At 44.4% G+C, this 27,773-nt stretch overlaps 1 protein-coding gene and 1 non-coding gene across 12 annotated transcripts in view; both read right to left on the bottom strand.

The window, feature by feature from the left end:
* Window positions 1-2,345: 2,345 nt before the first annotated feature.
* Window positions 2,346-27,773, bottom strand: part of UBE4B (ubiquitination factor E4B) — a 150,964-nt gene continuing 125,536 nt past the window's right edge. For all 11 annotated transcript variants that reach the window (XM_054258751.2, XM_078330335.1, XM_078330338.1 and 8 more), the window contains 7 exons: window positions 26,523-26,649; window positions 21,391-21,535; window positions 15,485-15,619; window positions 12,877-13,068; window positions 4,766-4,940; window positions 4,017-4,163; window positions 2,346-3,695 (listed from right to left, as the gene is read on the bottom strand). In XM_054258751.2, coding sequence (XP_054114726.1) covers window positions 3,634-3,695; window positions 4,017-4,163; window positions 4,766-4,940; window positions 12,877-13,068; window positions 15,485-15,619; window positions 21,391-21,535; window positions 26,523-26,649 — 983 coding nt within the window. In that variant the 3' untranslated portion in view covers window positions 2,346-3,633. The remainder of the gene's footprint in view (window positions 3,696-4,016; window positions 4,164-4,765; window positions 4,941-12,876; window positions 13,069-15,484; window positions 15,620-21,390; window positions 21,536-26,522; window positions 26,650-27,773) is intronic.
* On the bottom strand, window positions 25,518-25,624 carry LOC118143357 (U6 spliceosomal RNA). Its single transcript, XR_004727584.1, has one exon. It is a non-coding gene; the product is annotated as a U6 spliceosomal RNA (small nuclear RNA).

Here is a 27,773-nt window from a genome sequence, read left to right as displayed (position 1 = left end):
GCCATTGCACTCCAGCCTGGGTAACAAGAGCAAAACTCTGTCTCAAATAAAAAAAAAAAAAGAAAAAAGAAACAAAAATAAACCCAATTAAACAATTATCTGCATGGTGAGAATGTGATTTTTTTCTTCTTTTTGCTTATAATGTCTAAAATTTTTGCTATCATGAACTTTTTTCTTAGTTTTTTATTTCATAAATATATTTTTTGCGGGGGGGAGGGGAATAGAATCTCACTCTGTTGCCCAAGCTGGAGTGCAGTGGCACGATCTCAGCTCACTGCAACCTCTGCCTCGCAGGTTCAAGCGATTTTCCTGTCTCGACCTCCCAAGGTAGCTGGAATTATAGGCGCCCAACTCCACACTGGGCTAATTTTTGTATTTTTTAGTAGACAGGAGGTTTCACCATGTTGGCAAGGGAAACCTCAGGTATCTACCCGCCTCATCCTCCCAAAGTGCTAGGATTACAGGCCAGTGTGTCTGGCCTTCATTTTTAAATATATGTATTTTTTTTAAAGAGTCTCACTATGTTGCCCAGGCTGGTCTTAATTTCCTGGGTTCAACTGATTCTTCCATCTTGGCCTCACAAAGTGCTGGGATTACAGGCATGAGCCACCACACCTGGCCAAGTTGTTTAGTTCAAATGTGCCCAAGAGAAGCAGACATAGAGACTGAGGGCATGGACTCTGAAGCCTGGACACCTGGTTCTTAGCCAAGCAGCCAGTGACGTTGGGTAAGTTATCTACCCTCTCTACATCCCACACACTGATCTATTCTTAAAAAACTGAGATAGGCAGGGAGTGGTGGCTCATGCCTGTAATCCCAGAACTTTGGGAGGTGAATGTGGGTGGATCATGAGGTCAGGAGTTCGAGACCAGCTTGACCAATATGGTGAAACCCTGTCTCTACTAAAAATACAAATTTGGTTGGGCATGGTGGCAGGTGCCTGTAATCCCAGCTACTCGGGAGGCTAAGGCAAGAGAAGGGCTTGAACCCAGGAGGCGGAGGTTGCAGTGAGCCAAAGACCAAGTCACTGTACTCCAGCCTGGGTGAGTGAGATGCCGCCTCAAAAAAGAAAAAACCCTAGAATAGAGCTTCAGTGGCTCAGTTCAGTTGTCCCGGAGCTTGAGGAGGCAAGGCTATGCGTTCGAGGCCAGGCTGGGCAACAGAGAGAGCTCTCATTCATTTAAAAAAAAAAAAAAGGGTGGGGGGTGGGCGTGGTGGCTCATGCCTGTAATCCCAGCACTTTGGGAGGCCGAGGCAGGTGGATCACCAGGTCAGGAGATCGAGACCATCCTGGCCAACATGGTGAAACCCCATCTCTATTTAAAAAAATACACAAAAAATTAGCTGGGCGTGGTGGTGCATACCTGTAGTCCTAGCTACTCGGGAGGCTGAGGCAGAATTGCTTGAACCCAGGAGGCGGAGACTGCAGTGAGCCAAGATTGTGCCACTGCACTCCAGCCTGGGTGACAGTGAGACTCCATCTCAAAAAAAAAAATGTAACTGACACTCAAAACATCACACTCTTCTAAAAATAAATAAAATAAAATAAAATAACAACCCTAGAATAACAGTATTGTCTTCCTAGAGGATGAAACCCTAAATGTCAATGCCTTGAAGCACCTGGCGTGCAGGCAATGCTGTCTCGGTGCTTGCTATTATTATTGCTATTGGCTGTTCTTACACAAGCTCATAGAAATGGTTGTCTAAACTGGAGAGCCTAAGAAAAATGCCAATAAAATGGGTTGGATTTGAGGAAGAATCCTGAAGGTCTGAGAAGATACATGAGATAAGGCAGAGAAACTCAAGAAAGGCAGAAGACTGAGTTATGACCAAGCTTACCCCTCAAATCAGCAAACAGTGAAATGAGAACCAAATGTAAGCACTGAGACTGACACGAAGGAGAAAGTTTTCTTTTTTTTTTTTTTTGAGACGGAGTTTCGCTGTTGTTACCCAGACTGGAGTGCAATGGCACGATCTCGGGTCACCGCAACCTCCGCCTTCTGGGTTCGAGCAATTCTCCTGCCTCAGCATCCCGAGTAGCTGGGACTACAGGCACGCACCACCATGCCTAGCTAATTTTTGTATTTTTAGTAGAGATGGGGTTTCACCTTGTTGACCAGGATGGTCTCGATCTCTTGACCTCGTGATCCACCCGCCTCGGCCTCCCAAAGTGCTGGGATTATAGGCGTGAGCCACTGCGCCTGGCCAAAAGTTTTCTTTTAAAAATAGCAACTCCTAATTGGAACCAGGCAACATAATTCACCACATGCAAACTCATTTGGCTCTTGTTTACCCACCCACCCTGTCCCCCCCTTTTTTTTCCCGCAGAAAAGAATAGACTCAGATTTCTTCTGAATGTGTATCACCATTTATTGTAGTTTGCGTTAGGAATTGAACAGAGGACATTGTCTGTGGAGGGGGAAAAAAGGAAAAGAAAAAAGAAAGTATGTTTTTTTAGAGACTTAATTTCTTCAAAACACTTTATGGTTTCAAATCCTTTTTAACCCCAAAGGAAATTCAGGAATTCAAGTATGATAAGTAGGGAGCAGTAATACAAAAAGTCTTATACTTGTGTGTGCATGTGGCTGTGTTTGTCTGTGTGTGTTTCAACTGGCAGACATACTCCCGCATCCCTGCACCCTCTTTTGCTTTGGTAAGGCCAAACACATCATACAAATGACCCTGCCTCAAACTCACACACCCAAGGGTTGAGGAACTCAATTCCCTCCAGAGGAGAACTGTAAAGGTTTCGAACTGTCATGTAGCATTAAAAAAAAAAAAACGCAACCCTCATCTCCCCAAAATACCCTAAGTCACGTGAGTCCTGATACACTTACACCCCTTAGATTTTGCTGCAACTGCTCCTCAGATTCCTAAGAGAGAGCTTATTATAAGGACCAGAGCAGCAAGATTTTCTTTATTTTGTTTAGAATAAAAAAATCTTAAAGGGACATTTCAAAAGAAAAAAAAAGCTGAAATTCAAATTCTGAAAATATCTTGCCTTTTTTATTAATCATGTCATCTAACACCAATTAAAAAAACAAATATGTGAATATGATATAAAAATACGATCCCAGGATTAACACTTGGTAGCAGGCACAGTTATCTCACAGAATATATGTTTGGAGGGCCAGGGAAAGGAGTTTATTTTTGTTTTTGCTTCTCTTAAAAAAATCCACAGCAGTGCAAGTAGGGTCAGGAGTGGGGAAAAGGGGAGAAAAGATTCTTTAGCAGCAAAATGTCCAAGGTTCTCTAATCACAATCAAATCAACGGATATTGGATTAAAAAAGAATTCATGAAGGGATGCTGCCCAGACCCATTAGCCATCACTAAAAGACTTCCGTTGCCCCAAACTGTGACATAAGAAGGACGTGCTTTATTACACACGCAAGCATGAAACTTGTCCCTTAAGCTTTTGATCGTGTTTGTCACTTAAATATATGTACAGGAATTGGGCTCCTCTTCTCATCCACGTCCTTTCAGGTCTCAGCGTTTGCTGGCTCTGGGTGGGCCTGGGGTGGTTTGCCACATTTGGCCTCCAACACGTGAATGGCAGCTTCGCAGCGGCCACTGCTTCTGCTCGCCTCGTTGGCCTTGGCTGTGTCTAGCAGAGGGTGGGCAGTGGGGACGGTTTAGTGATCACTGTTCTGTTTCTCTCTCATCCACGCCTGAATCTGCTCTTTCAGTTCTGGCACTGAGAAAAGAAAAAAAAGGAGGATTAATGCCCCAGATGGGAGGGCTCTCCCTGAGAGAGGATGCTTGTCGCTCTGTATAAATGGGAAGAAAAGGCCATTCATTCCTTCATTGAGCCAAAGACAGAGGAATGCGGCATGAGAGGGAAGGACTGCAGGGAAAAAGGCCCAAGAGTGTTTTGGGTCTTTTCTACAGAGTGTCATAAACCAGGTAGTTTCTGGATTTAATAAATTTCCCTTCTGCTTCGTCTCTGAGATGCAGCTTGGGCTTTGTCTCCTGGTACTGACGCCAGCGCTGCACCTCAAACCGTGCCCTCCTCTACCTGGTTCCAGCATGCTCTCTGTCAGCGTCTGCCGGTTGAAGGGGTCCGTGGGGGAGTTGAGCAGGTGCCGCAGGATGATGGCGCGGTCCATGATGGTGCCGGAGGGCAGTCGCACAGGGTCAGTCATGAGGGTGTCCATCAGAGGGTCTGCAGGGACAAAGCAAAGCAAACTCTTAGCTTATAAGAGAGCCCAGAGCTGAAAAAGAAAACAAAACAAAGCCCCTTCTACCAGTGAAAAATCCATCCAAAGCAACAGCAATCAAAGGGCCCCTGTGAGGCCCCCAGGTTTAGAAGGAAATCAGCCTTCAGTAAAGAGATATGCATTGCCTTTTGTAGAGGGGAAGGCACTCTTTTGTCAGCTACTGCTGGGGGGAGGGAACAGAGAAGAAAGACCCTGGGACAGACCCAGCAGCAGGCCCCACATGCTCTATGGTGAGGACGCAGGCTGGAATACTTTCTCTTAGGACTTCTTGGAATTCTTTGAAAATGTGAATCCTCACTTGCAAAGGCAGCCCTGCCCTTACAATCTTCAGGGCTGTTATCTGGTTTTAATACAGGCTAAGGATGCTTTTTCCTCTCAATTTACAATATGAGCTAAAAATAGGCAAATGTAATTTAAGACAGATGGTCTCAAAAAGCAGCTCTAGCACACAATTTAAAAAATTAATAGCACAGGGCGCCCTCTTGTAATGTTATCGATTTCCAGTTAACTCAAAAGAAATCAGCATGAAAAAGACAATTCCACTTGCCTCTGAACTCGTCGGGAGCGTCGCTGTAGTCGATTTCTGCGCGTGCGTTCTTGGCCACTATCTCCTCCACTTTCTCGGCGAGCAGCTTAAATTTTTCTATCGCTATTGTAGATTTGATCCCTGCCTTCCGCATCTTTGAAATAACTTCTTCAAACAATTCCTTACTATAGGATCTCTGTAAAGGAGGAATGGCAACGTGAGACGTAAACATGTTTAAGGTGGAAAAAAGCAAGCTGCAAAAATATCCAAAGTATGATCCATTTGTGGATTTTTCCCCTCTAAAGAAGCCCTAAAATTATATATACTTATATATTATATATATCCCAGTCTTTATGCATTTATAGCCATGTAAAAGTATGCACTTTTTATGCTTACAAATGCATAAAGACGAATAATTTGTGCCAAACTGTACGAGGTCACTCCCTCTAGGGAGGGCTGCAGGATTGAGGCAGATGGGATTTTTTTGGAATTTTTACAGCTAGCATGCATTTCTGTTAAAGTTTAAAAAGAGAAGGAAATCTAGTCTATTTCAGTCCATGTGGGGCACTGTGCCCTAGCAGCCCATAAGAAAGAGGAGGTGAAAATTTCAGCTCTCTTCCACCAAGGTAAGCATAGTAAAAACAATGCAATATTGTTCATATCTAAAGGAGCTTTCTCCTGTTCACTTTCAAGCCTCCTTCAAGCTCATTCAGTTCAGCACTAGCACGTGTCAGGCGCTCTATGGACGTTAGACCACCCCGATGAACCAATGAATAGGCATGGGAGCAGACACAATTTATGTCCCCAGGAAGGGAAGACATGGAGTGGGGGACAGGTGCTCACCATGGACCCAGACAAACCTAAACTTCAATTCTGGCTCTACCAGCTACCAGCTGTGTGGTCTTAGGCAAATCTGAACTCTCTCATGCCCAGGTTCTTTGAGTGTAAAATGTGCAGAGTAACATCTACCTCACAGGTGTCTAATTCATAAAAATCACTGCCATGCCAAATAGCAAAGGATGTTGTATTTTGTATTTATAGTAAAACATATATGGCAAAAACACTGACCACTTGCTTAGTGATGACATAATTTGTATTTGCATCACCATCACTAAACAAGCAGCCAGTATTTTTGCCATCTATGTTTTATATAAATAAATAAATACATATTTTGAGACAGAATCTCATTCTGTTGCTCAGGCTGGAGGGCAGCAGTGCAATCATGGCTTACCGCAGCCTCCAACTCCTAGGCTCAAGCAATCCTCTCACCTTAGCCACCCAAGTATAGCTGGGATTACAGGTGCATGCCGCTATACCTGGTTAATTTTAATTTTTGAGGTGGAGTCTCGCTCTGTCATCCAGGATGCAGTGCAGTGGCATGATCTCGGCTCACTTAAGCCTCCACCTCCTGGGTTCAAGTGATTCTCTTGCCTCAGCCTCCCAAGTGGCTAGAATTACAGGTGTGAGCTACCATGCCTGGCTAATTTTTTTCTTTTCAAAGAAGGTGATTATGAATAATTTTTTTCTATTTCTAGTAGAGACAAGGTTTCACCATGTTGGCCAGGCTGGTCTCAAAATCCTGGCCTCAGGTGATCTGCCCAACTCGGCTTCCCAAAGTGCTGGAATTGCAGGCATGAGCCATTGCGCCTGGCCTACACCTCTTTTCTTTAGAAAGTACCCAACTGTGTGCCTCCTTAGAGCAGTAGGCAATGCATCAGTCTCATATAAAGTACCCAACCTTGGGTATTTCTGTATGATGCAACGGACTAACACAAGAATATCTGCAAATCATTGTCCAACGATACATGTATCATCTGATATCACCTAGCATCCAGAATATGTAAAGAACTCTTCCAACTCAACAACAAAAACACAAACAATCCAATTAAAAGATGGGCAAAGAACATGAATAGACATTGCTCCCAAGAAAATATAAAAATGGTCAGCAAGCACATGAAAAGGTGTTCAACAGTATTTGTCATTAGGGAAATACAAATCAAAACCACAATGAAATACTACTTCACTCCCATTAGGATGGGTATTTAAGAAACAAAAACAAATTAACATGTGCTAACGAGGAAGTAAAGAAATTTAAACTTCATGATGGGAAGAATATAAAGTAAACAAAAGAAAAAAAAGGAGAAAGAATGGAAACTTAAACCTTATACATTGCCGGTGGGAATGTCAAATGGTGCAGCAGCTGTAGAAAACACTCCGGCAGTCCCTCAAAAAGTTAAACACGGAATTTCCACATGACCTAACAATTCCACTCCTAAGTATATACCCAAAATAACTGAAAACAGGTGTTTAAATACTTTTACATGAATGTTCATAGCAGCACTATTTACAACAGCCAAAGGGTGGAGACAACCCAAATGTCTATCAATGGATGAGGATAAACAAATGGTGGTATATCCATACAGTGAAATATTATTCAGCCATGAAAAGGAATGAAATATTGATATATTCTACAACACAAATGAACCTTGAAACATGATGCTAAGTGAAAGAAGCCATACATAAAACGTTACACACTGCATAAGCCCATTTATATGAAATATCCAGAATAGTTGAATAGGTAAATCTGAAAATAGGCAGATAAGAAAGCAGATTTGCAGCTGCCAGGGGCTGGGGCAAGGGGGTATATATAGGCAGTGATGCTTTATGGATATGGGTTTTCCTTTCAGGGTGATACACGTTTTGGAACAAGGTAGAGGTGGTGGCTGCACAACACTGTGACTGGACTACATGCCACCAAATGGTCCACTTTCAAATGGTTAATTTTGTTATGTATGAATTTTACCTCAATAAAGAAGAAAAAATTAAACAAGAAAATGAAGCACTAACTGTGTGAGATGCAGACTCATATTCTGGTAGGTTGCAGGAGGGAGCAATTAACTTAGGACTGACTGTATGGGAGAAGTGTAGCTATGATGGGATTTTTATTTTGTTATTTTCTAAAGTAGATGCTGAATCTTTTTTTTTTTTTGAGACGGAGTCTTGCTCTGTCGCCAGGTGTCAGGCTGGAGTGCAGTGGCGCAATCTCGGCTCACTGCAACCTCTGCCTCCTGGGTTCAAGCGATTCTTCCGCCTTAGCCTCCCGAGTAGCTGGGACTACAGGTGTGTGCCACCACGCCCAGCTAATTTTTTTGTATTTTTAGTAGAAACGGGGTTTCACCACGTTGGCCAGGATGGTTTCGATCTCTTGACCTCATGATCCGCCCACCTTGGCCTCCCAAAGTGCTGGGATTATAGGCATGAGCCACCGTGCCCGGCTCTTTTTTATTTTTTAATGGAAAACGGTGTTAACAGACACTGCTCCACGGACAACAGATATGCAGTCTGCCCATAAAGGAGCAGTCTGGGTCACTTTAATGTCTCCCTGTCCCAGTCCTCTTGGCTCCTGGGCCCAATGTAGTATCCCACTTCTCTGGTGTGGAGCCCTCCCCTCACATTCCTGAGCAACAAGCTCAGTGGCTCTTTATCCAGCCAACTTTCTGTCAGCCTGCTGGATATGGGTCTTCAGCCTACTCTTAGTATAGAGGGAGAGAAGCCTCTCCATTTCTTTACCTGCAAAGCTGTCATTTTCTTCTTCCTTTGTCTTCCCAGGAAAACAAGACATACCAAACCAAACCAAAGCCAACAAAGATACTGCTGCCTCCAGAGGAGAAGACACAATTATACACCCTCTTCCCCAGTGCCTGCCAGTCACCCATCCTTCTGCACTTACTGCCCTCTGCCCCACCAAAACTCTCTTCTAAAACAATCAAGTAAGCAGGCTCCTAATCAGCTTATGGTCAATATAAACAGAAAATACCCAACAATCAGCATAAACACCACACTTTGAAAGAAAGCAAAAACACTTCTTTTTTTTTTTTTTGAGATGGAGTTTCGCTCTTGTTGCCCAGGCTGGAGTACAGTAGTACAATCTCGGCTTACTGTAACCTCTGCCTCCTGGGTTCAAGCAATTCTGCCTCAGCCTTCTGAGTAGCTGGGATTATAGGAGCCCACCGCTATGCCTGGCTAAGTTTTTGTATTTTTAGTAGAAATGGGGTTTCACCATGTTGGCCAGGATGGTCTCAAACTCCTGACCTCAGGTGATCTGCCTGCCTCGACCTCCCAAAGTGCTGGGGTTACAGGCCTGAGCCACTGTGCCCGGCCTCACACTTCTTAAAATATGCTTTTCTCTCCATGTGACACTGGCATGTCTGTGTTTCTTTCACAGATCTGGAAGAACAGGACCATTTAGACATTCAAGGACCCTTGTGTGTCCCTGTGCCAGAAATTGCTATGACTCAAGCCAGGTGCCACCAGTGGCCACCATCATAATCTAAGGCATGCTCGGGCGGTGAAATGTGTTGGTCACCAAGGAAAGGCTGCTCAAAGCATTCCTGTGTCACCCACTTGCTTTGCATCACCTCACTGTGCATGCTGTGCCCACCCACACAGAAACTTGTGTGTTCTTTTAAGCGCTGGTGATGCGGCAGCCACAGCACAACAGCCCTGGAGTGGGTGCACGCTAGACAGCTCTCCCAAGCCTCTCTGCAGTACCGATGAAAGAGCCCCAGCAGCTTTTCACACCAACCTCCAGCTGGGCTAGAGACTCCAGCTACAGTCAGCTGTGGACCCCACCTCAACGGGTACATGCTTTCCTTTCCTTTCCCTCACTGCAGACTATGACTTAACTTCAGTTTAAAATCTGAGCAATATTATATAGTTGGGGGCTAGAAAAACTGTGTGTGTGTGTGTGTGCGCGCGCGCGCATGCGCTTGCATGCAGTGGCCCAATCTCTGCTCACTACAACCTCTGCCTCTCAGGTTCAAGTGATTCTTCTGCCTCAGCTTCCTGAATAGCTGGGACTACAGGTGCTTACCACCCCATGCCCGGATAATTTTTGTACTTTTAGTAGAGACAGGGTTTCACCATGTTGGCCAGGCTGGTCTTGAACTCCAGACCTCATGATCTTCCCACCTCGGCCTCCCAAAGTGCTGGGATTACAGGTGTGAGCCACTGTGCTCAGACGAAAAGCAGTATATATTTTAATGCCTCCTACAAGTAACTAGAATTTCCTAACCCTCTTACTGACCTCTACTTTTTATGAAAACATTGCTTTACACATACAGTCATGTGTCGCTGAGAAACGTCTTGTTAGGCAAATTTGTTGCTGTATAAACATCATAGAATTGGGCCGGGCGCAGTGGCTCAAGCCTGTAATCCCAGCACTTTGGGAGGCTGAGGCGGGTGGATCACGAGGTCAAGAGATCGAGACCATCCTGGTCAACATGGTGAAACCCCGTCTCCACTAAAAAAAAAAATACAAAAAAAAAAAAAAAATCATAGAATTTACTTACACAAACGTAGATTATGTGGCCTATACCACATCGAGGTTCTATGGTACCCGCCTATTGCTCCTAGGCTACACACCTGCACAGTGTACTGAATCCTGTCGGCAGTTGTAGCACAACGGTGAGTATTTTAAACATAGAAAAGGTACAGTGAAAATATGGTATAATACTGTGGGACCACATGGTCTTTGTGGCCCATCAATGACAGAAACAGGACATGACAGTGTATTTTTTTCCATGGCAAATTCTTTGTCAAGACCACTTCCTTTGCTACTACAGCCAAAAGCACCTACATATGTGAGTTATAGCTCAATAAAGCTGTCCTTAAAAAGAAAGTACCTACAATGCTTTTATTATAATATTATTCCTTTGGATGAGATATGGGCAAAGAACCTTCTAGAATGCCTACCGATGGTTAACCTGAGCCATGAATAGTATTTGGATAAGTAGTGTGAACAAAAGCAGAGACACAGAAACAAGCATGATTCTTTGTGAGCATTCTTTTTTTTTTTTTTTTTGAGACAGAGTCTCGCTCTGTTGCCCAGGCTGGAGTGCAATGGCGCACTCTCGGCTCACTGAAACCTCTGCCTCCTGGGTTCAAGCGATTCTTCCTGCCTCAGCCTCCCATGTAGCTGGGATTATAGGTATGTGCCTCCATGCCCAGCTAATTTTTTTTTTGAGACAGAGTCTTGCTCTATTGCCAGGCGCCAGGTTGGAGTGCAGTGGTAGAATCTCGGCTCATTGCAACCTCTGTCTCCTGAGTTCAAGCAATTCTCCTGCCTCAGCCTCCGAAGTAGCTGAGACTACAGGTACGCACCAACATGCCCAGATAATTTTTTTTGTATTTTAGTAGAGACAGGGTTTCACTATGTTAGCCAGGATGGTCTGGATCTCTTGACCTCGTGATCCACCTGCCTCGGTCTCCCAAAGTGCTGGGATTACAGGTGTGAGCCACCGTGCCTGGCCTTAATTTTTGTTTAAGTAGATATGGCATTTTACCATGCTGGTCAGGCTGGTCTTGAACCCCTGACCTCGTGACCACCTGTCTCAGCCTCCCAAAGTGCTGGGATTACAGGCGTGAACCACCGTGCCCAGCTCTTTGTGAGCATTTTAAGTGAACAGCAAAGAGACTGAGAATATGTGCTTAGGGCCAGGCTGCCCAGACATCAATCTTGCCTTTGTCCCACACCAACTCTGTGACCTCAAGCAAGCTATTTAACCTCTCTGTGCCCCTTTCCTCACTTTAAAACAAAAACTTTTTTTGAGATGGAGTCTGGCTCTGTCGCCCAGGCTGGAGTGCAGTGACGTGATCTTGGCTCACCACAACCTCCACCTCCCAGGTTCAAGCGATTCTCCTGCCTCAGCCTTCTGAGTAGCTGGGACTACAGGCGTACACCACCATACCCGGCTAATTTTTTATTGTATTTTTAGTAGAGACGGGGTTTCACTGTGTTAGCCAGGATGGTATTGATCTCCTGACCTTGTGATCCACCCACCTTGGCCTCCCAAAGTGCTGGGATTACAAGTGTGAGCCATCATGCCCAGCAAAACAACAAATTTAATAGAACCTACATCACAGGATTTTGTGAGGACTAAATGGGTGGAGATATGAAAATTGGGTGAAATGCGGTATATAGTTAATGAACAGCTGTCAGAACGTTGTAAACGAGGCAGAACAGACCATGGAGTGGGGCCAGCCCTTTCTAGGATTACTAGAAGATCACAAAGGGACAGCTTAGCCTAAATTGGTGGCTGTGGAAATGAAGCAACACAGACAGATCTGCTCACAGGAGACACATGGAATGAAGGAGAGAGACGAATGTAAAGAAAACCACATGAGGTTTTCACCCTGGACAACCACAAAAATAACAGCCAGGAGACTGGGGAAGATTCTGATTCCTTGAGGAAATCAGGCTGTTTTTGGAAATGTATGTTTTTGTTAAGAAGGCCCTTAGAAAGAAGGAGTAAGAATTCAACTGGCGAGGAGAGCACCAAATCTGCTCTTAGCTTTTGTGTTTTAATTAATATATTTATTTTTAGTTTTTAGAGATGGAGTCTTGTCCTGTTGCCCAGGCTGGAGTGCAATGGCACCACCTTGGCTCACTGCAACCTCTGCCTCCCAGGTTCAAGTGATTCTCCTGCCTCAGCCTCCCGAGTAGCTGGGACTACAGGCGCACACCACCACGCCCGGCGTGCCTGTGTAATCCCAGCTACTTGGGAGGGTTTTTTTTTTGTATCTTTAGTAGAGATAGGGTTTCATCACGTTGACCAGGCTGGTCTTGAACTCCTGACCTTGTGATCTGCCTGCCTTGGCCTCCCAAAGTGCTGGGATTACAGGTGTGAGCCACTGCACCTGACCTACTTATTTATTTATTGAGACCGAAGCTCATTCTCTCGCCCATGCTAGAGTGTGGCGGTGAAATCATGGCTCACTGCAGCCTGGCCTCAAGCGATCCTCCCACCTTGGCCTCCCAGAGTGTTGGGATTATAGGCCTGAGCCACTGTGCCCAGCCCAAATCTGCTCTTCCCACTCAAAGGAAAACGACCCATTCATCTTCATTTACAACAGAGGAGTTCCCTGGCCACTGTGGTCATTATCTCCAATTACTTACTAAAAACTTCTTGAACCACAATTTGTATCATTTGCCTTCATTTCAAGTAGGGAAAATCCAGGGACTGGTGGATATGTAATTGCACGGAATCTGCCAGTAAACTCACAGAGAGGCCAACTTAAATTGCCCAGTTCAGCAGCCCAAATCCAGACTCCCGGTGACACGGAGCACCGACCTGGTCGTCAGCAATGGCTTTCGCGAACCGAGCACAGTCTAGCTGCAAGTAAATATCCGTCAGTTGGTCCAACAGCTTCTTTGGTTCAAAGCCGTATTTCTCAGGGTTTTCAACTTTCAGGTCACGGCACTTGGGGCCACAGAGTTGCTGAAGATTAAAGTTCAGCATTGCAGCCAATCGGGGTCCAAGTTCCTAGGAAATCACAGGATAATAGGACAATTCATGCTGTTGAGACAAGTGAAAAGGACCAAAAACTCCCATTTCAGTGGAGGAACGGGAATTGGCTGGATTAATCTTCAAAGAATCCTTACATGTGCTGTGTATCATAAGCTGAAGAAAGACAAGACAACATTATATTCCAACTTTACTCCCCATTTCTGATCTGATAATTCTAATACTTAATGGAATGCTGCAGGCTAATGAAATATGTATTTATAAATCCCCAAAAAGCCAACCTTTTCTTTAAATTCATGCTTTTAATTAAAAAAAAATTATCACTCCAAATTCATTAAGAAACAAGTAAAAAAGAGAAAATTATACAAATTTCACCATCATCTGAGCCAAAAAAATATTTGAGTCAGCTCCTCCATCAATATTTCATAAATTTTTTCCCCATAAATGTCAAAAGCCCCTGGCAGTTCGGTCTGTGCCAGTCTTATGTACTTATCATATACAAATAAAAAAGTAATGCAAGGAAAGAAAAGTTATGCCTTAAATAGTTTTACATCTAGCCAGTGAGACAGAGTCACGAAACACCTGGAAAATAATAATAATCTGTGCAGTAATCTCACAAGATGACCCAGTACACACTGCAGCTGGGCATATGTGGCTTTAAGCAAACCTGAAACAGGAAAAGGTGGCTTAGAGAGCATTAAACATTAGCCATAAGAGGGAGTCATGTAAGCTTTCCTTTAAGTCACAGGGTTTTCATGAAATCTAATAACTGGATTTATACAAATTCAACATTTGCTTAGCTTTTCAATAATTTGGTTTTGCACAGAGTACTATATTTCACTGTTGAGAAGTTGTGAAATGGAGTAATAATAGGACAGAGTTGGTCATTTTCTTTTTTAAGTAGGAGAGATCTCAGCTGGTCAGTAAAGGTGAAAATGCAAAATGGAATAGTCTTTACACTTTGTCTGTTGAGACCAGATAATAAATAGTGTAGTAAAGAAAATGAAAACATCACAGTGGGCACAAGCACAAGACTGGGGCAAAAGAACAGGGCTAGAGTGTACAGATGGCTTAGGTCTTTGAGCAGGCCTTAAAATACATTTATTTATTCATTTATTATTCTTTGAGACACAGTCTTGCTCTGTCACCCAAGCTGGAGTGGTGTGATCTCGGCTCACTGTGACCTCTGCCTCAGCCTCTCAAGTAGCTGGGATTACAGATATGTACCATCGCTTCTGGCTCATTTTTGTATTTTTAGTAGAGACGGGGTTTCACCATGTTGGCCAGGCTGGTCTCAAACTCCTGACCTCAGGGGATCCAACGGCCTCGGCCTCCTAAAGTGCTGGGATTATAGGCATGAGCCATTGTGCCTGACCTTATGCCAGGTACTTTTATGTGTGTTTTAGCTTAATCTTTCCAACAAGTCTACAAAGCAGGTGGGTGTGTTGACGTTGTTATGGAGGAATTCATCAACTCTTTACTATCTGGCCTTCCACTCTGCAAACGTCTAAGGGAGGCGAGTGTCTGGGCAGTGAGCTGTTTTCTTTCATGTTCCGTGGCTCTTACACCAAAATCTGTTGATGAAGAGACATGAAATGGAAAGTGAAAAGAGGGAAAAGAGTTGTACCCAGAACAGGGAGTGGCAACAGTGTCTCTGCTGGAGATGATGGGAGTCAGATAATGGAGGTCAGGGCAAATACAGAAAATCAGGGGAAATATGCAGTAACATTCCATTCCATTGTAAAGTAAATTTGTCCACATAGGCAAATGGCTATTGAATCTTAGGTCCTTGCCTTGCCCTCCTCACTACCCTTGTCCTGGCCATACATAAAACTCTTCAACTTTGTGGTTAGAGTAGCTGAAGCAGAGCAGAGGCCTTCAGTGATGTTGCTCAGTTTCAATTTCAGAAACAGGAACCAGGGCTTGTTGGCTGAGGACAAACTCTGACTATTTGCCATCTACCGCAAACCCTTGTGACGGCCGGCTCTCACTAACCTTTGGCTTCTTTAGTGTAACAAAGCTACATCTAAGAGAGCCAAAGACCTTACACAGTCTCAATTATTCTACTTAATATCCTTCAATTGTCAATGGATGTTACTTTATGTTTTTCTATAAATAAAATATAGGAATCAATAATGGTAGAAATATGTCCTGACTTCAATATTGATAATCCAATGTCCTGTCTAAGCAGAAAGTGCAGTAAGGCGTTTGGAAGTGGCTGTAGACTATGTGGTGACATCAGACATCTGCTCTTCAGTCTAACAAGAGTCTTGTATAAATGAGAATAACTAGGAACAAAATCAGTAACAGAATCTCACTTATCGGTGACTCTGATAGTAAAATTTCCAGGACTTCAACAACTGCTGAAGTTCTAAGTGAGAGAGACTGAATGTGGAGTCCAAACCACCAAACAGAGCCCCTGGTTTCTACTCACCGGTCTGAGGAAGGGCTTCTGGACCTGCTTCGTGAGGATGTGGAACATGTCCACGGTTTCGGTGGCCAGGGCAAGGTAAGAGCGGGACACGCGCTCGTCCTGAGCGAGCTGAGACTGACGGGCCTGCTGCTGATCCTAGGACACATCGAACAGATGCCGAATAAGGCTCAGTCCTGGTCATCAGCTCAGCAAAGCGCCAAGCGCATAACTGGAAAGTGTGTGATAAAGCCAACATGCTTAGGGAATGAATGAACTGCCCACGACAGCAAATTTCCTAGGTAACTGAAGTTTCATCCTTTCAGCATCAGAGCTCGCTAGGACTTTCAGCCAGGTGACCTTGGTGCCTTATTTAACTCCCATGAGCCTCTGTTTCCTCAATAATAAAAGAAGTCACTATCAACTTCTATGCATGAAGAAGTAAGAGCATCGAACGTAGAACCTGACACACAGGATGGTACTAAGAAAGGGGAGCTGATTTCCCTTAATAGTGACTTTTACTGAGTCTTCATCATCGTTGTTATTGTTATTTTATTTTTTGAGATGGAGTCTTGCTCTGTCACCAGGCTAGAATGCAATGGCATGATCTTGGCCCCCTAACCTCTGCCTCCGGATTCAAGCGATTCTCATGTCTCAGCCTCCCAAGTAGCTGGGATTACAGGTGTGCACCACCATACCTGGCTTTTTTTTTTTTTTTTTAAGACAGGGTCTTGCTGTTTTACCCAGGCTGGAGTGCAGTGCTGCAATCTCAGCTCATTGCAACCTCCACTTCCCAAGTTCACGCCATTCTCCTGCCTCAGCCTCCCGAGTAGCTGGGATTACATGCCACCATGCTTGGCTAATTTTTGTATTTTTGGTAAAGATAGGGTTTCCTCATGTTGGCCAGGCTGGTCCTGAACTCCTGACCTCCCACTCACCATGGCCTCCCAAAGTACTGGGATTACAGGTGTGAGCCACCACACCTGGCCTAATTTTTGTATTTTTCCTAGAGATGGGGTTTCACCATATTGGTCAGGCTGGTCTCAAACTCCTGACCTCAAGTAATCTGCCCACTTATGCTTCTCAAAATGCTGGGATTACAGGTGTGTGCCACTGTGCTCAGTCAGACTTCATTATTTTAAAACTATGAGATGCAGTGTGCTACAGCAGTGAGGCCTAGCCTCTCTGCCTCTACAAGTGCATGTGGACTACTAAGCTTTTTGAATTTTGTCTTTCCACACTGTGAGGCTGTCACACCACAGAACCATCAGCATGCTTGCCTCTGGCACTGTCTCCTCCCTCAACTCTACCATGGGCTGGGGAAGAGATAATAAGAGCTGTTCGACTCATGGGTACAATCAGGTACAGCACTGCAGGCTCTGAAATGCACCAAACACAAGACCCATCAGGAAAGACCTCAATGCTTACATCTGTGCAGAGGCCTTTTCTTGTTAGGGAAGGGAACACAGCTGGAACAGTTGAAGCTGGCTGGTGAGTGCCCTCTGGGTAAGTGCTCCAGTCTGTGCTTGGTGGAGATTCTGCAGGAGATTATAGAGGTGCCTGCCTACTGCTCCCTGGTCAAGAATGAGCCCAATGAAAGAAAGGCAGTGCCAGGAAATGAACAGCTGGGCATGAACTACCTAATCGCGTGCCTGGGCATCTCAACAGGCCCTCCTATAGCCTTTGGACACTGGAAATAGTAAGACTCCCAACTCTCACGGAGCGCAGGGAGGATCTGCAGAATAAAACAAATACCCAAACAGATATACAGTAAATCTGACAGTGATGATGAAAAATGAAGCTGGGTAGGGGTCAGGGAATGCTATTCTGGAAAGAGTGGTCAGGGAAGGTCTCCCTGAGGGGGTGATAACTAAGTGGATATCTGAAGGAGTCAGAAAAAATCTGGGGAAGAGCATGCCAGGTAGAGGGAAGAGCAGGTGCCAAGGCCCTCACATGTCAGTGAAGGGTCAGGAGGTGAGTCTGACTCGGGTAGAGTGAGTGGAGGAGAGACTGTTCGAAGCTGAGGGCAGAAACATATTGAGGGGCCAGATCCTGCTGCATGCTGTAGGCCACACTCATCATGGGATTTGGCTCTGAGTGAGAAGGGAAGCTCAAAAGGGCTGAGCTGAGTGGCGATATTGATCAGACTGAGATATTTAACACCACCTCTGATATGGACATGCTCAAGAGTGGAGGTTGAAGACCAAGCAGTGGGTTATTTTTCTTTTTTTTTTTTTTTTTTAAGAGATGAGGTCTTGCCATGTTGCCCAGGCTGGAGTGCAGTGGCTATTCACAGGCGCAGTCCCACTACTGATCAGCATGGGAGTTTTGACTTGCTCTGTCTCTGACCTGGGCCAGTTCACCCCTCCTTAGGTAACCTTGTGGTTCCCTGCTCCCAGGAGGTCATCATATTGATGCCAATCTTAGTGCGGACACCCAATCAGCATAGTGCGCTACAGCCCAGAACTCCTAGGCTCAAGCGATCCTCCCACCTCAGCCTCCCGAGTAGCTGGGACGACAGGCATGCGCCATGGCACCAAGCAACAGTGGGCTATTGCAATAATCCAGGTAAGGGATACCAGTGGTCTGGAGATGGTGAGAAGAGGTTAGACAATGGCTATATTTTAAGATGGAGCCTAGAGGCATTTGCTGAGAGAGGGAGAGAAATCAAGAACAACTCCAAGGCACTGAGCCCGATCAGCTGGTAGAATGAAGGTGCTATTTACTGAGTCGGCCCACAGACTCAGGCAGATGAGGACATCAAGGTTCAGCGCTGGACAAGGTGAGTTTGAGGCACCTAATCGACAAACACTTGGTCTAGAAATCTGGAGTCAGGTGAAATCCGAGCTGGGGATAAACACCCTGTAGTCTTAAGAATACAAATATTGGCCGGGCGTGGTGGCTCACGACTGTAATCCAAGCACTTTGGAGGCCAAGGCAGGCGGATCACCTGAGGTCAGGAGTTCAAGACCAGCCTAACCAACATGGTGAAACCCTGTCATAAAAAAAAAACCAGAATACAAGTATTTAGAGCCTTGGAATACATGAGATCACCAAGCAGTGACTTTCACCAGTGGGGCAACAGGTTATGTATGGGAGTGTTTCTAGCTGCCTGATGGCTGGGGTAGGAGGGTACGTCCCTGGCATTAAATGGCAGGAAACAGTGATGCTAAATGTCCTGCAATACATGGGATGGTTTCTCATCATGAGTTATTATAATACCAAATGCTACTAGGCTCAAAATTCCAGCTAGTGCCCTCGTTGAGAAACACTAACCTAGAGAACACGAGTGGAAAGGAAACTGAAGCCTGAGGGCTGAGTGTTGGAGCTCACCAAGCTTAGACATCAAGCAGATGAGCAGGAACAGCCAGGGCAGTGGGAGGTAGAAAGCGACTTAAAAGCTAAATAATTTCTGAAATGGCAATTGTTAGGAACTATTTGTGCCCTCTTCATCCATTAACACAGAAAAAATCAATAGTATTTGTTCAGTTGGCTCACAAACAAAGGCTGTATTGACTGTGAATACGAGAATGTGCTATAGACCTGCATTGCAACATCTAAAATATATGCCAGCCAGCCACGGTGGCTCACAACTATAATCCCAGCATTTGGGGAGGATGAGGTGGGAGGACTGCTTGAAGCCAGGAGGCTGTAGGCTGTAGTGAGCTATGATCTGCCATTGCACTCCAGCCTGTGACAGAGCAAGACTCAAGACTCTGTTTTTCTTTTGTTTTGAGATGAGTTTTGCTCTGTTGCCCAGGCTGGAATGCAGGGGCATGATCTCAGCTCACTGCAACCTCCGCCTCCCAGGTTCAAGTGATTCTCCTGCCTTGGCCTCCCAAGTAGCTGGGATTACAGGCGCATGCCACCACACCCAGCTAATTTTTGTATTTTTAGTAGACACTGGGTTTCACCATGTTGGCCAGGCTGGTCTCGAACTCCTGACCTTAGGTGATCTGCCTGCCTTAGCCTCCCAAAGTGCTGAGATTGCAGGCATGAGCCATTATGCCTGGCCAAGACTCTGTTTCAATTAAAAAATAATAGAAAAAAATTTGCCACCATGCCCGGCCAATTTTTTCTATTTTTAGTACAGAGGGGGTTTTACCAATCTGGCCAGGCTGGAACTCCTGACCTTGTGATCCACCTGTCTCGGCCTCCCAAAGTGCTGGGAGTAGAGGCGTGAGCCACTGCACCCAGCCTTAATATTTATTTTTAAAGGATGGAATGCTTTATGAATTTGCATGTCATCCTTGAGCAGGGGCCATGGTAATCATATGTTAGTATGTGTGCTGCTGAAGCAAGCATGTGAGACCTTATCTCTACCAAAAAAAAAAAAAATTAATTAGCCAAGCATGGTGGTGCATGCTTGTAGTTCCAGCTATTTGGGAGGCTGAGGCAGGAGGATCAGCTGAGCCCAGGAAGTTAAGGCTGTGGTGTGCTATGATTCTGCTACTGAACTTCAGCCTAGGCAATAGATCGAGACTCTGTCTCTGTTTTTTAATAATAACAATAATATAAAACAAGTAAGTAAATAAAATATAAGCTGGGCACACCAAACACCGTGAATGGCATAAAGTGGGTATTACATAAGAAAGGAGCAAGTGAGAATTTTCAGCTATGCTGATTGGCGAACACCAACCTGAGGGAGTATTTAAGACCTTACTCAGAGAATGGGTAGAACCTTAATACATAAAAAGAAAAGCAGGTATAAATGGCAACTAAACATTGGTACACATAGACAGAGATGGGAATAGCAGACACTGGGGATCACACCAGAGGGGAGGGAGGTGGGGCAGGTGTTGAGAAACTACTGATTAGGTATTATACTCACTCTCTGGGTGACAGGTTGAATCATAAAACCTCAGCATCACACGATATACCCACGTAACAAACCTGTACATGTGCCCCATCCCCTGAATCTAAAATAAAAGTTAAAATTGAAAAAGAAGAAAAAAAGGCTGGGCACGGTGGTTCATGCCTGTAGTCCTAGCACTTTGGGAGGCCAAGGCGGGCAGATAACCTGAGGAGTTCAAGAATAGCCTGGCCAACATGGTGAAACCCCATCTCTACTAAAAATACAAAAATAAGCTGGGCGTGGTGGCACGTGCCCATAATCCCAGCTACTTGGGAGGCTGAGGGAGGAGAGTTGCTTGAAATGGAGAAGCGGAGGTTGCAGTGAACTGAGATCGCACCACTGCACTCCTGCCTGGGCAACCCAAGTGAAACGCTGTCTCAAAAAAAGAAACAGTGAAGAAAAAGCAGTCCTCCCCACTTTGACATGAGAATTATGGAATCAGTTCTGAGTTTGACAATACCAGGAACAGAATCAATAAACCTAAACCAATCTAGGAAGTCACCAGCAACTGTCAAGGGCCTCATAAGCAACCAAGGAAGTATCTCAGTGGCTGCCACCCACATCAGGAAGGAGCAGTACACTGGCATTGGCACAGCACGTGTTTGCCCTGGAACCTGGCAAGCCAGGCTTCTTTTCTATTAATCACCAAATATAAAAACCAAGATCAACTGAAAGGAAAAAACCCACCCCACCAGGATCCTGAGTGAGTCACACAGTTGCCTAGAGAAGCCCATAAGAACAAATCATGTCCAGCAGACATAATTCTAGAGATTTCTTTCCTAATTATGTTCATGAATCTTAATATATTCAGACAATAAAAGCTCTTCTCCGAAAGAGCCCTTTAAAATTAAAAAGGCAGAGAAAGTTTTCAGTGTACCTTTTCAAAGACTTCTCAACTCATTTCTTAGCTTCAGATTTTTCCTATTCCAACCCTGCAATATAATTTTATGGAAGGAAAATCCCAGCAAGTCAGATTGCGTATCATCAGACCCACAATGCAGCCCCAAAGCAGCTCTGCCCATGTCCAGAGGCAGAGCCCTGCAAAGCCGTCCAAGTATCTGGACCACGTCCTCACCCGGGGCAACTGGTCCCACTGTTCTTTGTTCTTCATCTCTTCCTGCACCTCATGGATTCGCTTCAGAGACTCCAGACTTTCATCGAGCAAAAATGTCGTGTCGTTTATCAACATGTTTATGTAGCGAACAAACTGCTTCCCGGAACTGGAAAGGCAATTATATTGTACATGGTCATACATCTCCCTGAAGCAAAATGCCACAGCAAATCCCAGGGGACAAGAGCCTCCACCCAGAGTGCAACAATCTCACCCTAAAAGCCTGCCTCCCCTGGCACCAGTCAGGCACTGTGGAATTCATGGACTACCAAGCTTCTCTTTAGATTTTGTTAATCTCGTTTCTTTTTTTTTTTTTTCTTTTTCTTTTTTTTGAGAGAAGGAAAGAAAAAAAATGAGTAAAGGAGAGGAATAAAGAGGAAGAGAAAGAGGGAGGGTGAACGGAAATATTGCTTTATTCTGAAAAAAAAAATGGGTATTAATAATGGCCAATGTTTCATTTAAACCTATGAGCAGGTGTGATGTGATATTGACTAGAATGTGTATTTTATGTATTTAAAGTGAAGAGCTCTATAAATATTTATTAAGTCTACTTGTTCCGGATCTGAGTTTGAGTCCTTGATATCCTTATTAATTTTCTGTCTCATTGAATCTAAGTCTCTATGTATCTGGGTGTTAGGATCGTTAGCTCTTGTTGCATTGATCCTTTTACCACTATATCTTTGTTGCTTTTTTTTTTTTTTATCTTTGTTGCTTTAAAATCTATTTTATCTGATACGAGAATTGCAACTTCTGCTTTTTATTTATTTTTGCTCTCCATTTGGTTGGTAAATCTTTCCCCATCCCTTTGTTTTGAGTCTTTGTGTATCCTTGCATGTGAAACAGGTCTGGATGTAACATGCCATTGGGTTTTGTCTGTGTCTTTTGATTGGGGGATTTAGTCAATTTAAATTTAGGGTTACTGCCATTTGATGTTGACTGGCTGTTTTATCCATTCGTTGGTGTAAATTCTTCTTTATGCTGGTGCTCTTTACTTTTTGGTATATTTTTAGGCTAATACTGGTTGTTTCTTTCTGTGTGTAATGCTTCTTTCAAAGCAGGCCTGGTGGTAATAAAATCTCTGAGTTCTTGCTTGTTCATAAAAGATTTTATTTTTCCTTCAGTTGTGAAGCTTAGTTTGGCTGGATATGAAATTCTGGGCTGAAGGTTCTGTTCTTTGAGGATGTTGAATATTGGCCCCCACTCTCTTCTGGCTTGTAGGGTTTCTGCTGAGAGATCTGCTGTAAGTCTGATAGGCTTGCCTTTGTGGGTAACCTGACCTTTCTCTCTGGCTGCCCTTAGTATTTTCTCCTTCGTTTCAACCCTGGTGAATCTAACGATTATGTGTCTTGGGGTTGCTCTTCTTGAGGAATATCTTTGTGGTGTTCTCTGTATTACCTGGGGTTGAATATTGACCTGCTTTGCTAGTTTAGGAAAATTTTCCTGAATAATATCCTGAAGGGTATTTTCCAGTTTGGATTCATTCTCTCCGTCGCATTCAGGTACACCTATCAAACGTAAATTTGGTCTTTTCACATAGTCCCACATTTCTTGGAGACTTTGCTCATTCCTTTTTATCCTTTTTTTCTCTAATCTTGTCTTCGTGTTTTATTTCATTAAGTTGGACTTCGACCTCTGATATCCTTTCTTCTGCTTGAACAATTCGAGTGTTTAAACCTGTGCATACTTCTCAGAGTTCCTGTATTGTATTCTTCAGTTCCATTAATTCACTTATATTCCTCTTTAAGTTGTCTATTCTCAATAGGATTTCATCAAACCTTTTTTCAAAGTTCTTAGTTTGAAAAAACTACGTTGGGCTACAACATGTTCTTTTAACTCACAGAAGTTTCTTATTATCCATTCCCTGAAGCGTGATTCTGTTATTGGGATGCGCTCGTTCTCCATCAAGCATTGTTCCATTGTTGATGTGGAACTGTGATCATCTTTAGAGGGAGAAGCGTTCTGATTTTGAGTATTCTCAGCCTTTTTACGCTGGTTTCTTCCCATCATTGTAAATTTATCCTCCTGTTGTCTTTGAAATTACCAACTTTCAGATTAGGTCTCTTGAGTGGACATCCAAGTTGTTAGTTCCCAGGGCCAGAACAGCGGCGTTAAGACTGATAGTGCTTTTCTGCCCAGGATTCTCCTGTCTGGCTTCCTTCTTGTGTCTGTAATAGGCGACTCTGCCTTCCCAGGCTCCAAACCTTGGTCAGAAGGGGAACCAGTCTCGTTTACTCTGCTCCGAGAGCTGCCGCGCTGAAGTGCCATCACAGCCACTGCACTGGTCTCAGGAGTCGTGCTGGGGACCCGTGTGGGTCCTCCAAACCTCGGTCAGAAGGGGAGCCGGCCCTGTTTACTCTGCTCCAAGAGCTGCTGCGCCGGCCACAAGAGTCACGCTGGCGACCCGTGTGACTCCTCCACTGGGGTTCTTCTGCTCGGTGAGCGACCAGAATTTGTCTGAAAGTGTGGCGTCCTCTAGTTCTCTGCGCTTCCACTGAGAGCTGCAATCCCGAGATGTTAGTGATCGGCCATCTTGGATCGTTTCCCCTAATCTGGTTTCTTTTTGAGACAGGGTCTCGCTCTGTCGCCCAGCCTGGAGTGCAGTGCAGTCATAGCTCACTGTATCCTGAATCTCCAGGGCTCAAGCAGCCTTCCTGCCTCAGCCTCCTAGTAGCTGGAACTACAGGCACATGCCACCATGCCCGGCTAACTTCTGTATTTGTAGAGACAGGCACTTACGTTGCCAGGGATGGTCTCAAATTCCTGGGCTCAAGCGCTCCTCCCACCTCAGCCTCCCAAAGTGTTGGGATTACAGTCATGAGCTACCACACCTGGCCTAGATTTTGTTATTCTTTTAAATTGTTTGTGATAAGCTCATTTCTGTGGTGTTTTGGTGCCTGATTGCATGGTTTATGAGAGTCAAGTGCTAAAAATTTCAGAATTTTATAAGCAGATGCCCCTGGCACCTTAAATTGGGCAACAGAGGAAAGAGTCACACCATGGAAAACCAGCAAATGCTGACTCCCCCACCCCCCTTCCCAAAGCAGGCTTACCAGCACACCCCTGACTCACTCCCTCAATGTTTTTAAGGAGAGAAAACACTTCTTCCAGACTAGAACAGGAAATATGCATATACTCACCACTATACCAAGAAAACACAAGTAATTAATCATATATAAGATAAGAAAACTGGTGACAAAGTTATTCCTTATCACAAAGACAGACACACTGAAGAAAAATTGGAACCTCTAATATTGATAAAGTGGGCTATTAACTAACTTTAGAACCTGCATCTTCCAATCTAAGGAACTACTCTGCAGGTCGTGTTACAGTGAGAGAACTTGGTGAACTCAAACAGCTTGGCCTGGAGCTGCCAGACTGTAGAGAAGAGAGAAGCTACACTTCAGGGTCTACAACCATGTCACTGGGGGTGGCAAACCCATGCCTGGGGAAGAGAAGTTCCCGTGAACAAGGACAGGAGACCTTGATCTCAGGAACATGGCAGGTTCAGGACAAGCGCTCTCATCAGCACCATTCAGACCAAGCCATGGGTCAGCCTGGTGTCCTAAGCCTGTGTCGGGCTTTAATTGGAACACAGTTCTGACCATGACAGCAGTTTACAGAAACAAACAAACAAAAAAAATTAAAGAGTTTATTTAGGTCGGACACGGTGGCTCATGCCTGTAATCCCAGCACTTTGAGAGGTCGAGGCAGGTGGATCACAAGGTCAGGAGTTCAAGACCAGCCTGGCCAAGATGGTAAAACCCTGTCTCTACTAAAGACTACAAAAATTAGCTGGGCATGGTGCAGGCACCTGTAATCACAACTACTTAGGAGGCTGAGGCAGGAGAAATGCTTGAACCCAGGCGGCAGAGGTTACAAAGAGCCAAGAAGATGCCACTGCACCTCAGCCTGGGCGACAGAGTGAGAAAAAAGAAGTTTACTCCACAGAAATCTATCTAGCAAATAGTTATTCCACTGGCAATGTACATTATTGACTAGTAAGTCAGTTAACAAGTATAGCTGGATTTGATCAAAGATCTAACATGGGTTGCAAAAGATCCAAGTAGATGGGATAAAATTTTATTTTTTAATTTTATATGGAACGCTTCACGAATTTGGGTGTCATCCTTGCGCAGGGACCATGCTAATCTTCTCTGTATTGTTCCAATCTTAGTATATGTGCTGCCAAAGTGAGCATGGGATACAATTTTTGAAGTGTAATTTAAGAGTTCAGCATCTTCATCTACCTTTCGTTTTCAGGTACGGACAGATAATTGAGAAGGGATTACTACTGCCCAGGTTTAACAGTCACTCAGATTTCTGGTAGGTATGTGTAAAGTCTTTAATTAAGGTTTAGGGCCTTACCACAAAGAATGACACTTTAAATGATAACCCTGACCTCATTGTTGTAAAATCTAAAGTCCTTCCAACATTCAAGAACACTAAGATTTTGTTTCACTCATTCTGGCACCTTCATTTAACACTGTAATCACAGAAACACAAAAATTCACTTAGCCCATCATCTCAGCATATTATAGACTCTTTTCTCTTCCTTTTTTTTTTTTTGAGACAGAGTCTCGCTCTGTCGCCCAGGCTGGAGTGCAGTGGTGCAATCTTGGCTCATTGCAACCTCTGCCTCCTGCGTTCAAGCAGTTCTCCTGCCTCAGCTTCCCAAGTAGCTGGGATAACAGGTGTGAGCCATCACACTTGGCTTACGTTTTGTATTTTTAGTAGAGATGGAGTTTTACCATGTTGGCCAGGCTGATCTTGTACTCCTAACCTCAAGTGATCCCCCCGCCTTGGCCTCTCGAAGTGCTGGGATTAGTGCAGGCATGAGCCACCACGCCCCGCCCTATAGCATCTTTTCTTCTGTACCACCCCCAAAGTATCTTGACAAATCTAAAGTTCAGCAGTATCTTGCAAGTAAAGCCATTTAAAAACTCCTGCCCACATTTAGTGGCACCTTGTGGTAAACTCAAAGGAGTCTGAGACCAAGAAAACAGTCAACAAGAACCCAGGGGTGAAAGCTTTTAAGCTGCAATCCTACCTGTGATTTGGAAGAAAGCAAGTTGTGACATTAGGGGCCCCATACTCACTTGAACTCCTCCATAAAGGTGCCATGGTGAGCTATGTTTTGCCAAAGGCTTTTAAAAATGGTGCTGATGTGATAGCGAATGGTGAACTTGTCATAAAACTCGCTGGTGGCTCCGGTATGCTCAACATCTGAAGAAAGACAAAGGGACTGAGGGGTATGTACTTTCTTACTTTCCAAATCCAGTTATTGCCCCAACGATGAGAGCGAGTGAACGTAAATCTGCAAAATCAGAGAGCTGCTGAAATTTTGCACCTCTCTTGCATGTAAGGCAGGACAGAAATTATGAGCTGCTTTTAAAGACAAAAGTTTCACAATAAAGATTTGACAATGAGACAACATGGAAAGGAACAGGGCTAGGAAAACTCACATCATTAGGACAGCATCCACTTACCAGTGACCAAAAGCTGAATTATCATACTCCCTCCCCAATTTTAAGTTATTAATTTACAGAAATTCTATGGCACCTCAAATGGACATCCTTCACCAGATAAAAAAATCAGGTTTAATTTTATTGAGGATCACATACCTATTAAATGTGCCTATCCTAGTGACCATTTTTGGTGTTGGAAAAAAAACAATGTGTCTATCACCCCTATACCTATAAAGAGGGAAAAAAAATCAAACTGGTTTGTCCAAATGGCAAAAGCTTAGGCAAGAGAAATTTCAGAATTCATGACAAATTTTACTTTATTTATTTTATTTTATTTTTTTGATACAGAGTCTTGCTCTGTCACCCAGGAGTGCAGTGGAGTAATCTCAGCTCACTGCAACCTCTGCCTCCCAGGTTCAGGCGATTCTCCTGCCTCAGCCTCTGAAGTAGCTGGGATTATAGTGCCACCATGCCCAGCTAATTTTTTGTATTTTTAGTAGAGATGGAGTTTCACTGCATTAGCCAGGATAGTCTTGATCTCCTGACCTTGTGAAATGCCCACCTTGGCCTCCCAAAGTGCTGGGATTACAGGTGTGAACCACCATGCCTGGCCTTACTTGTTTTATTTTATTGTTTTGGAGACAGGGTCTTGCAATGTCACCCAAGCTGAAGTGCAGTGGTGTGATAATGGCTCACTGCAGCCTCAACCTCTCGGGCTCAAGTGATCCTCCCACCTCAGCCTCCCAAGTAGCTGGGACTAGAGATGCATCCACCACGCCTGGCTTATTTTTTATGGCTGGCTCACACCTGTAATCCTAGCACTTTGGGAGGCCAAGACAGGCAGATCACTTGAGGCCAGGAGTTGAAAACCAGTCTGGCCGA

Source organism: Callithrix jacchus, chromosome 7 (assembly GCF_049354715.1).
Source record: "Callithrix jacchus isolate 240 chromosome 7, calJac240_pri, whole genome shotgun sequence".
NCBI classification, from domain to species: Eukaryota; Metazoa; Chordata; class Mammalia; order Primates; family Cebidae; genus Callithrix; species Callithrix jacchus.
The sequence above is the reverse complement of the archived record's forward strand: the minus strand, read 5'-3'. Positions and strand labels throughout refer to the sequence as shown.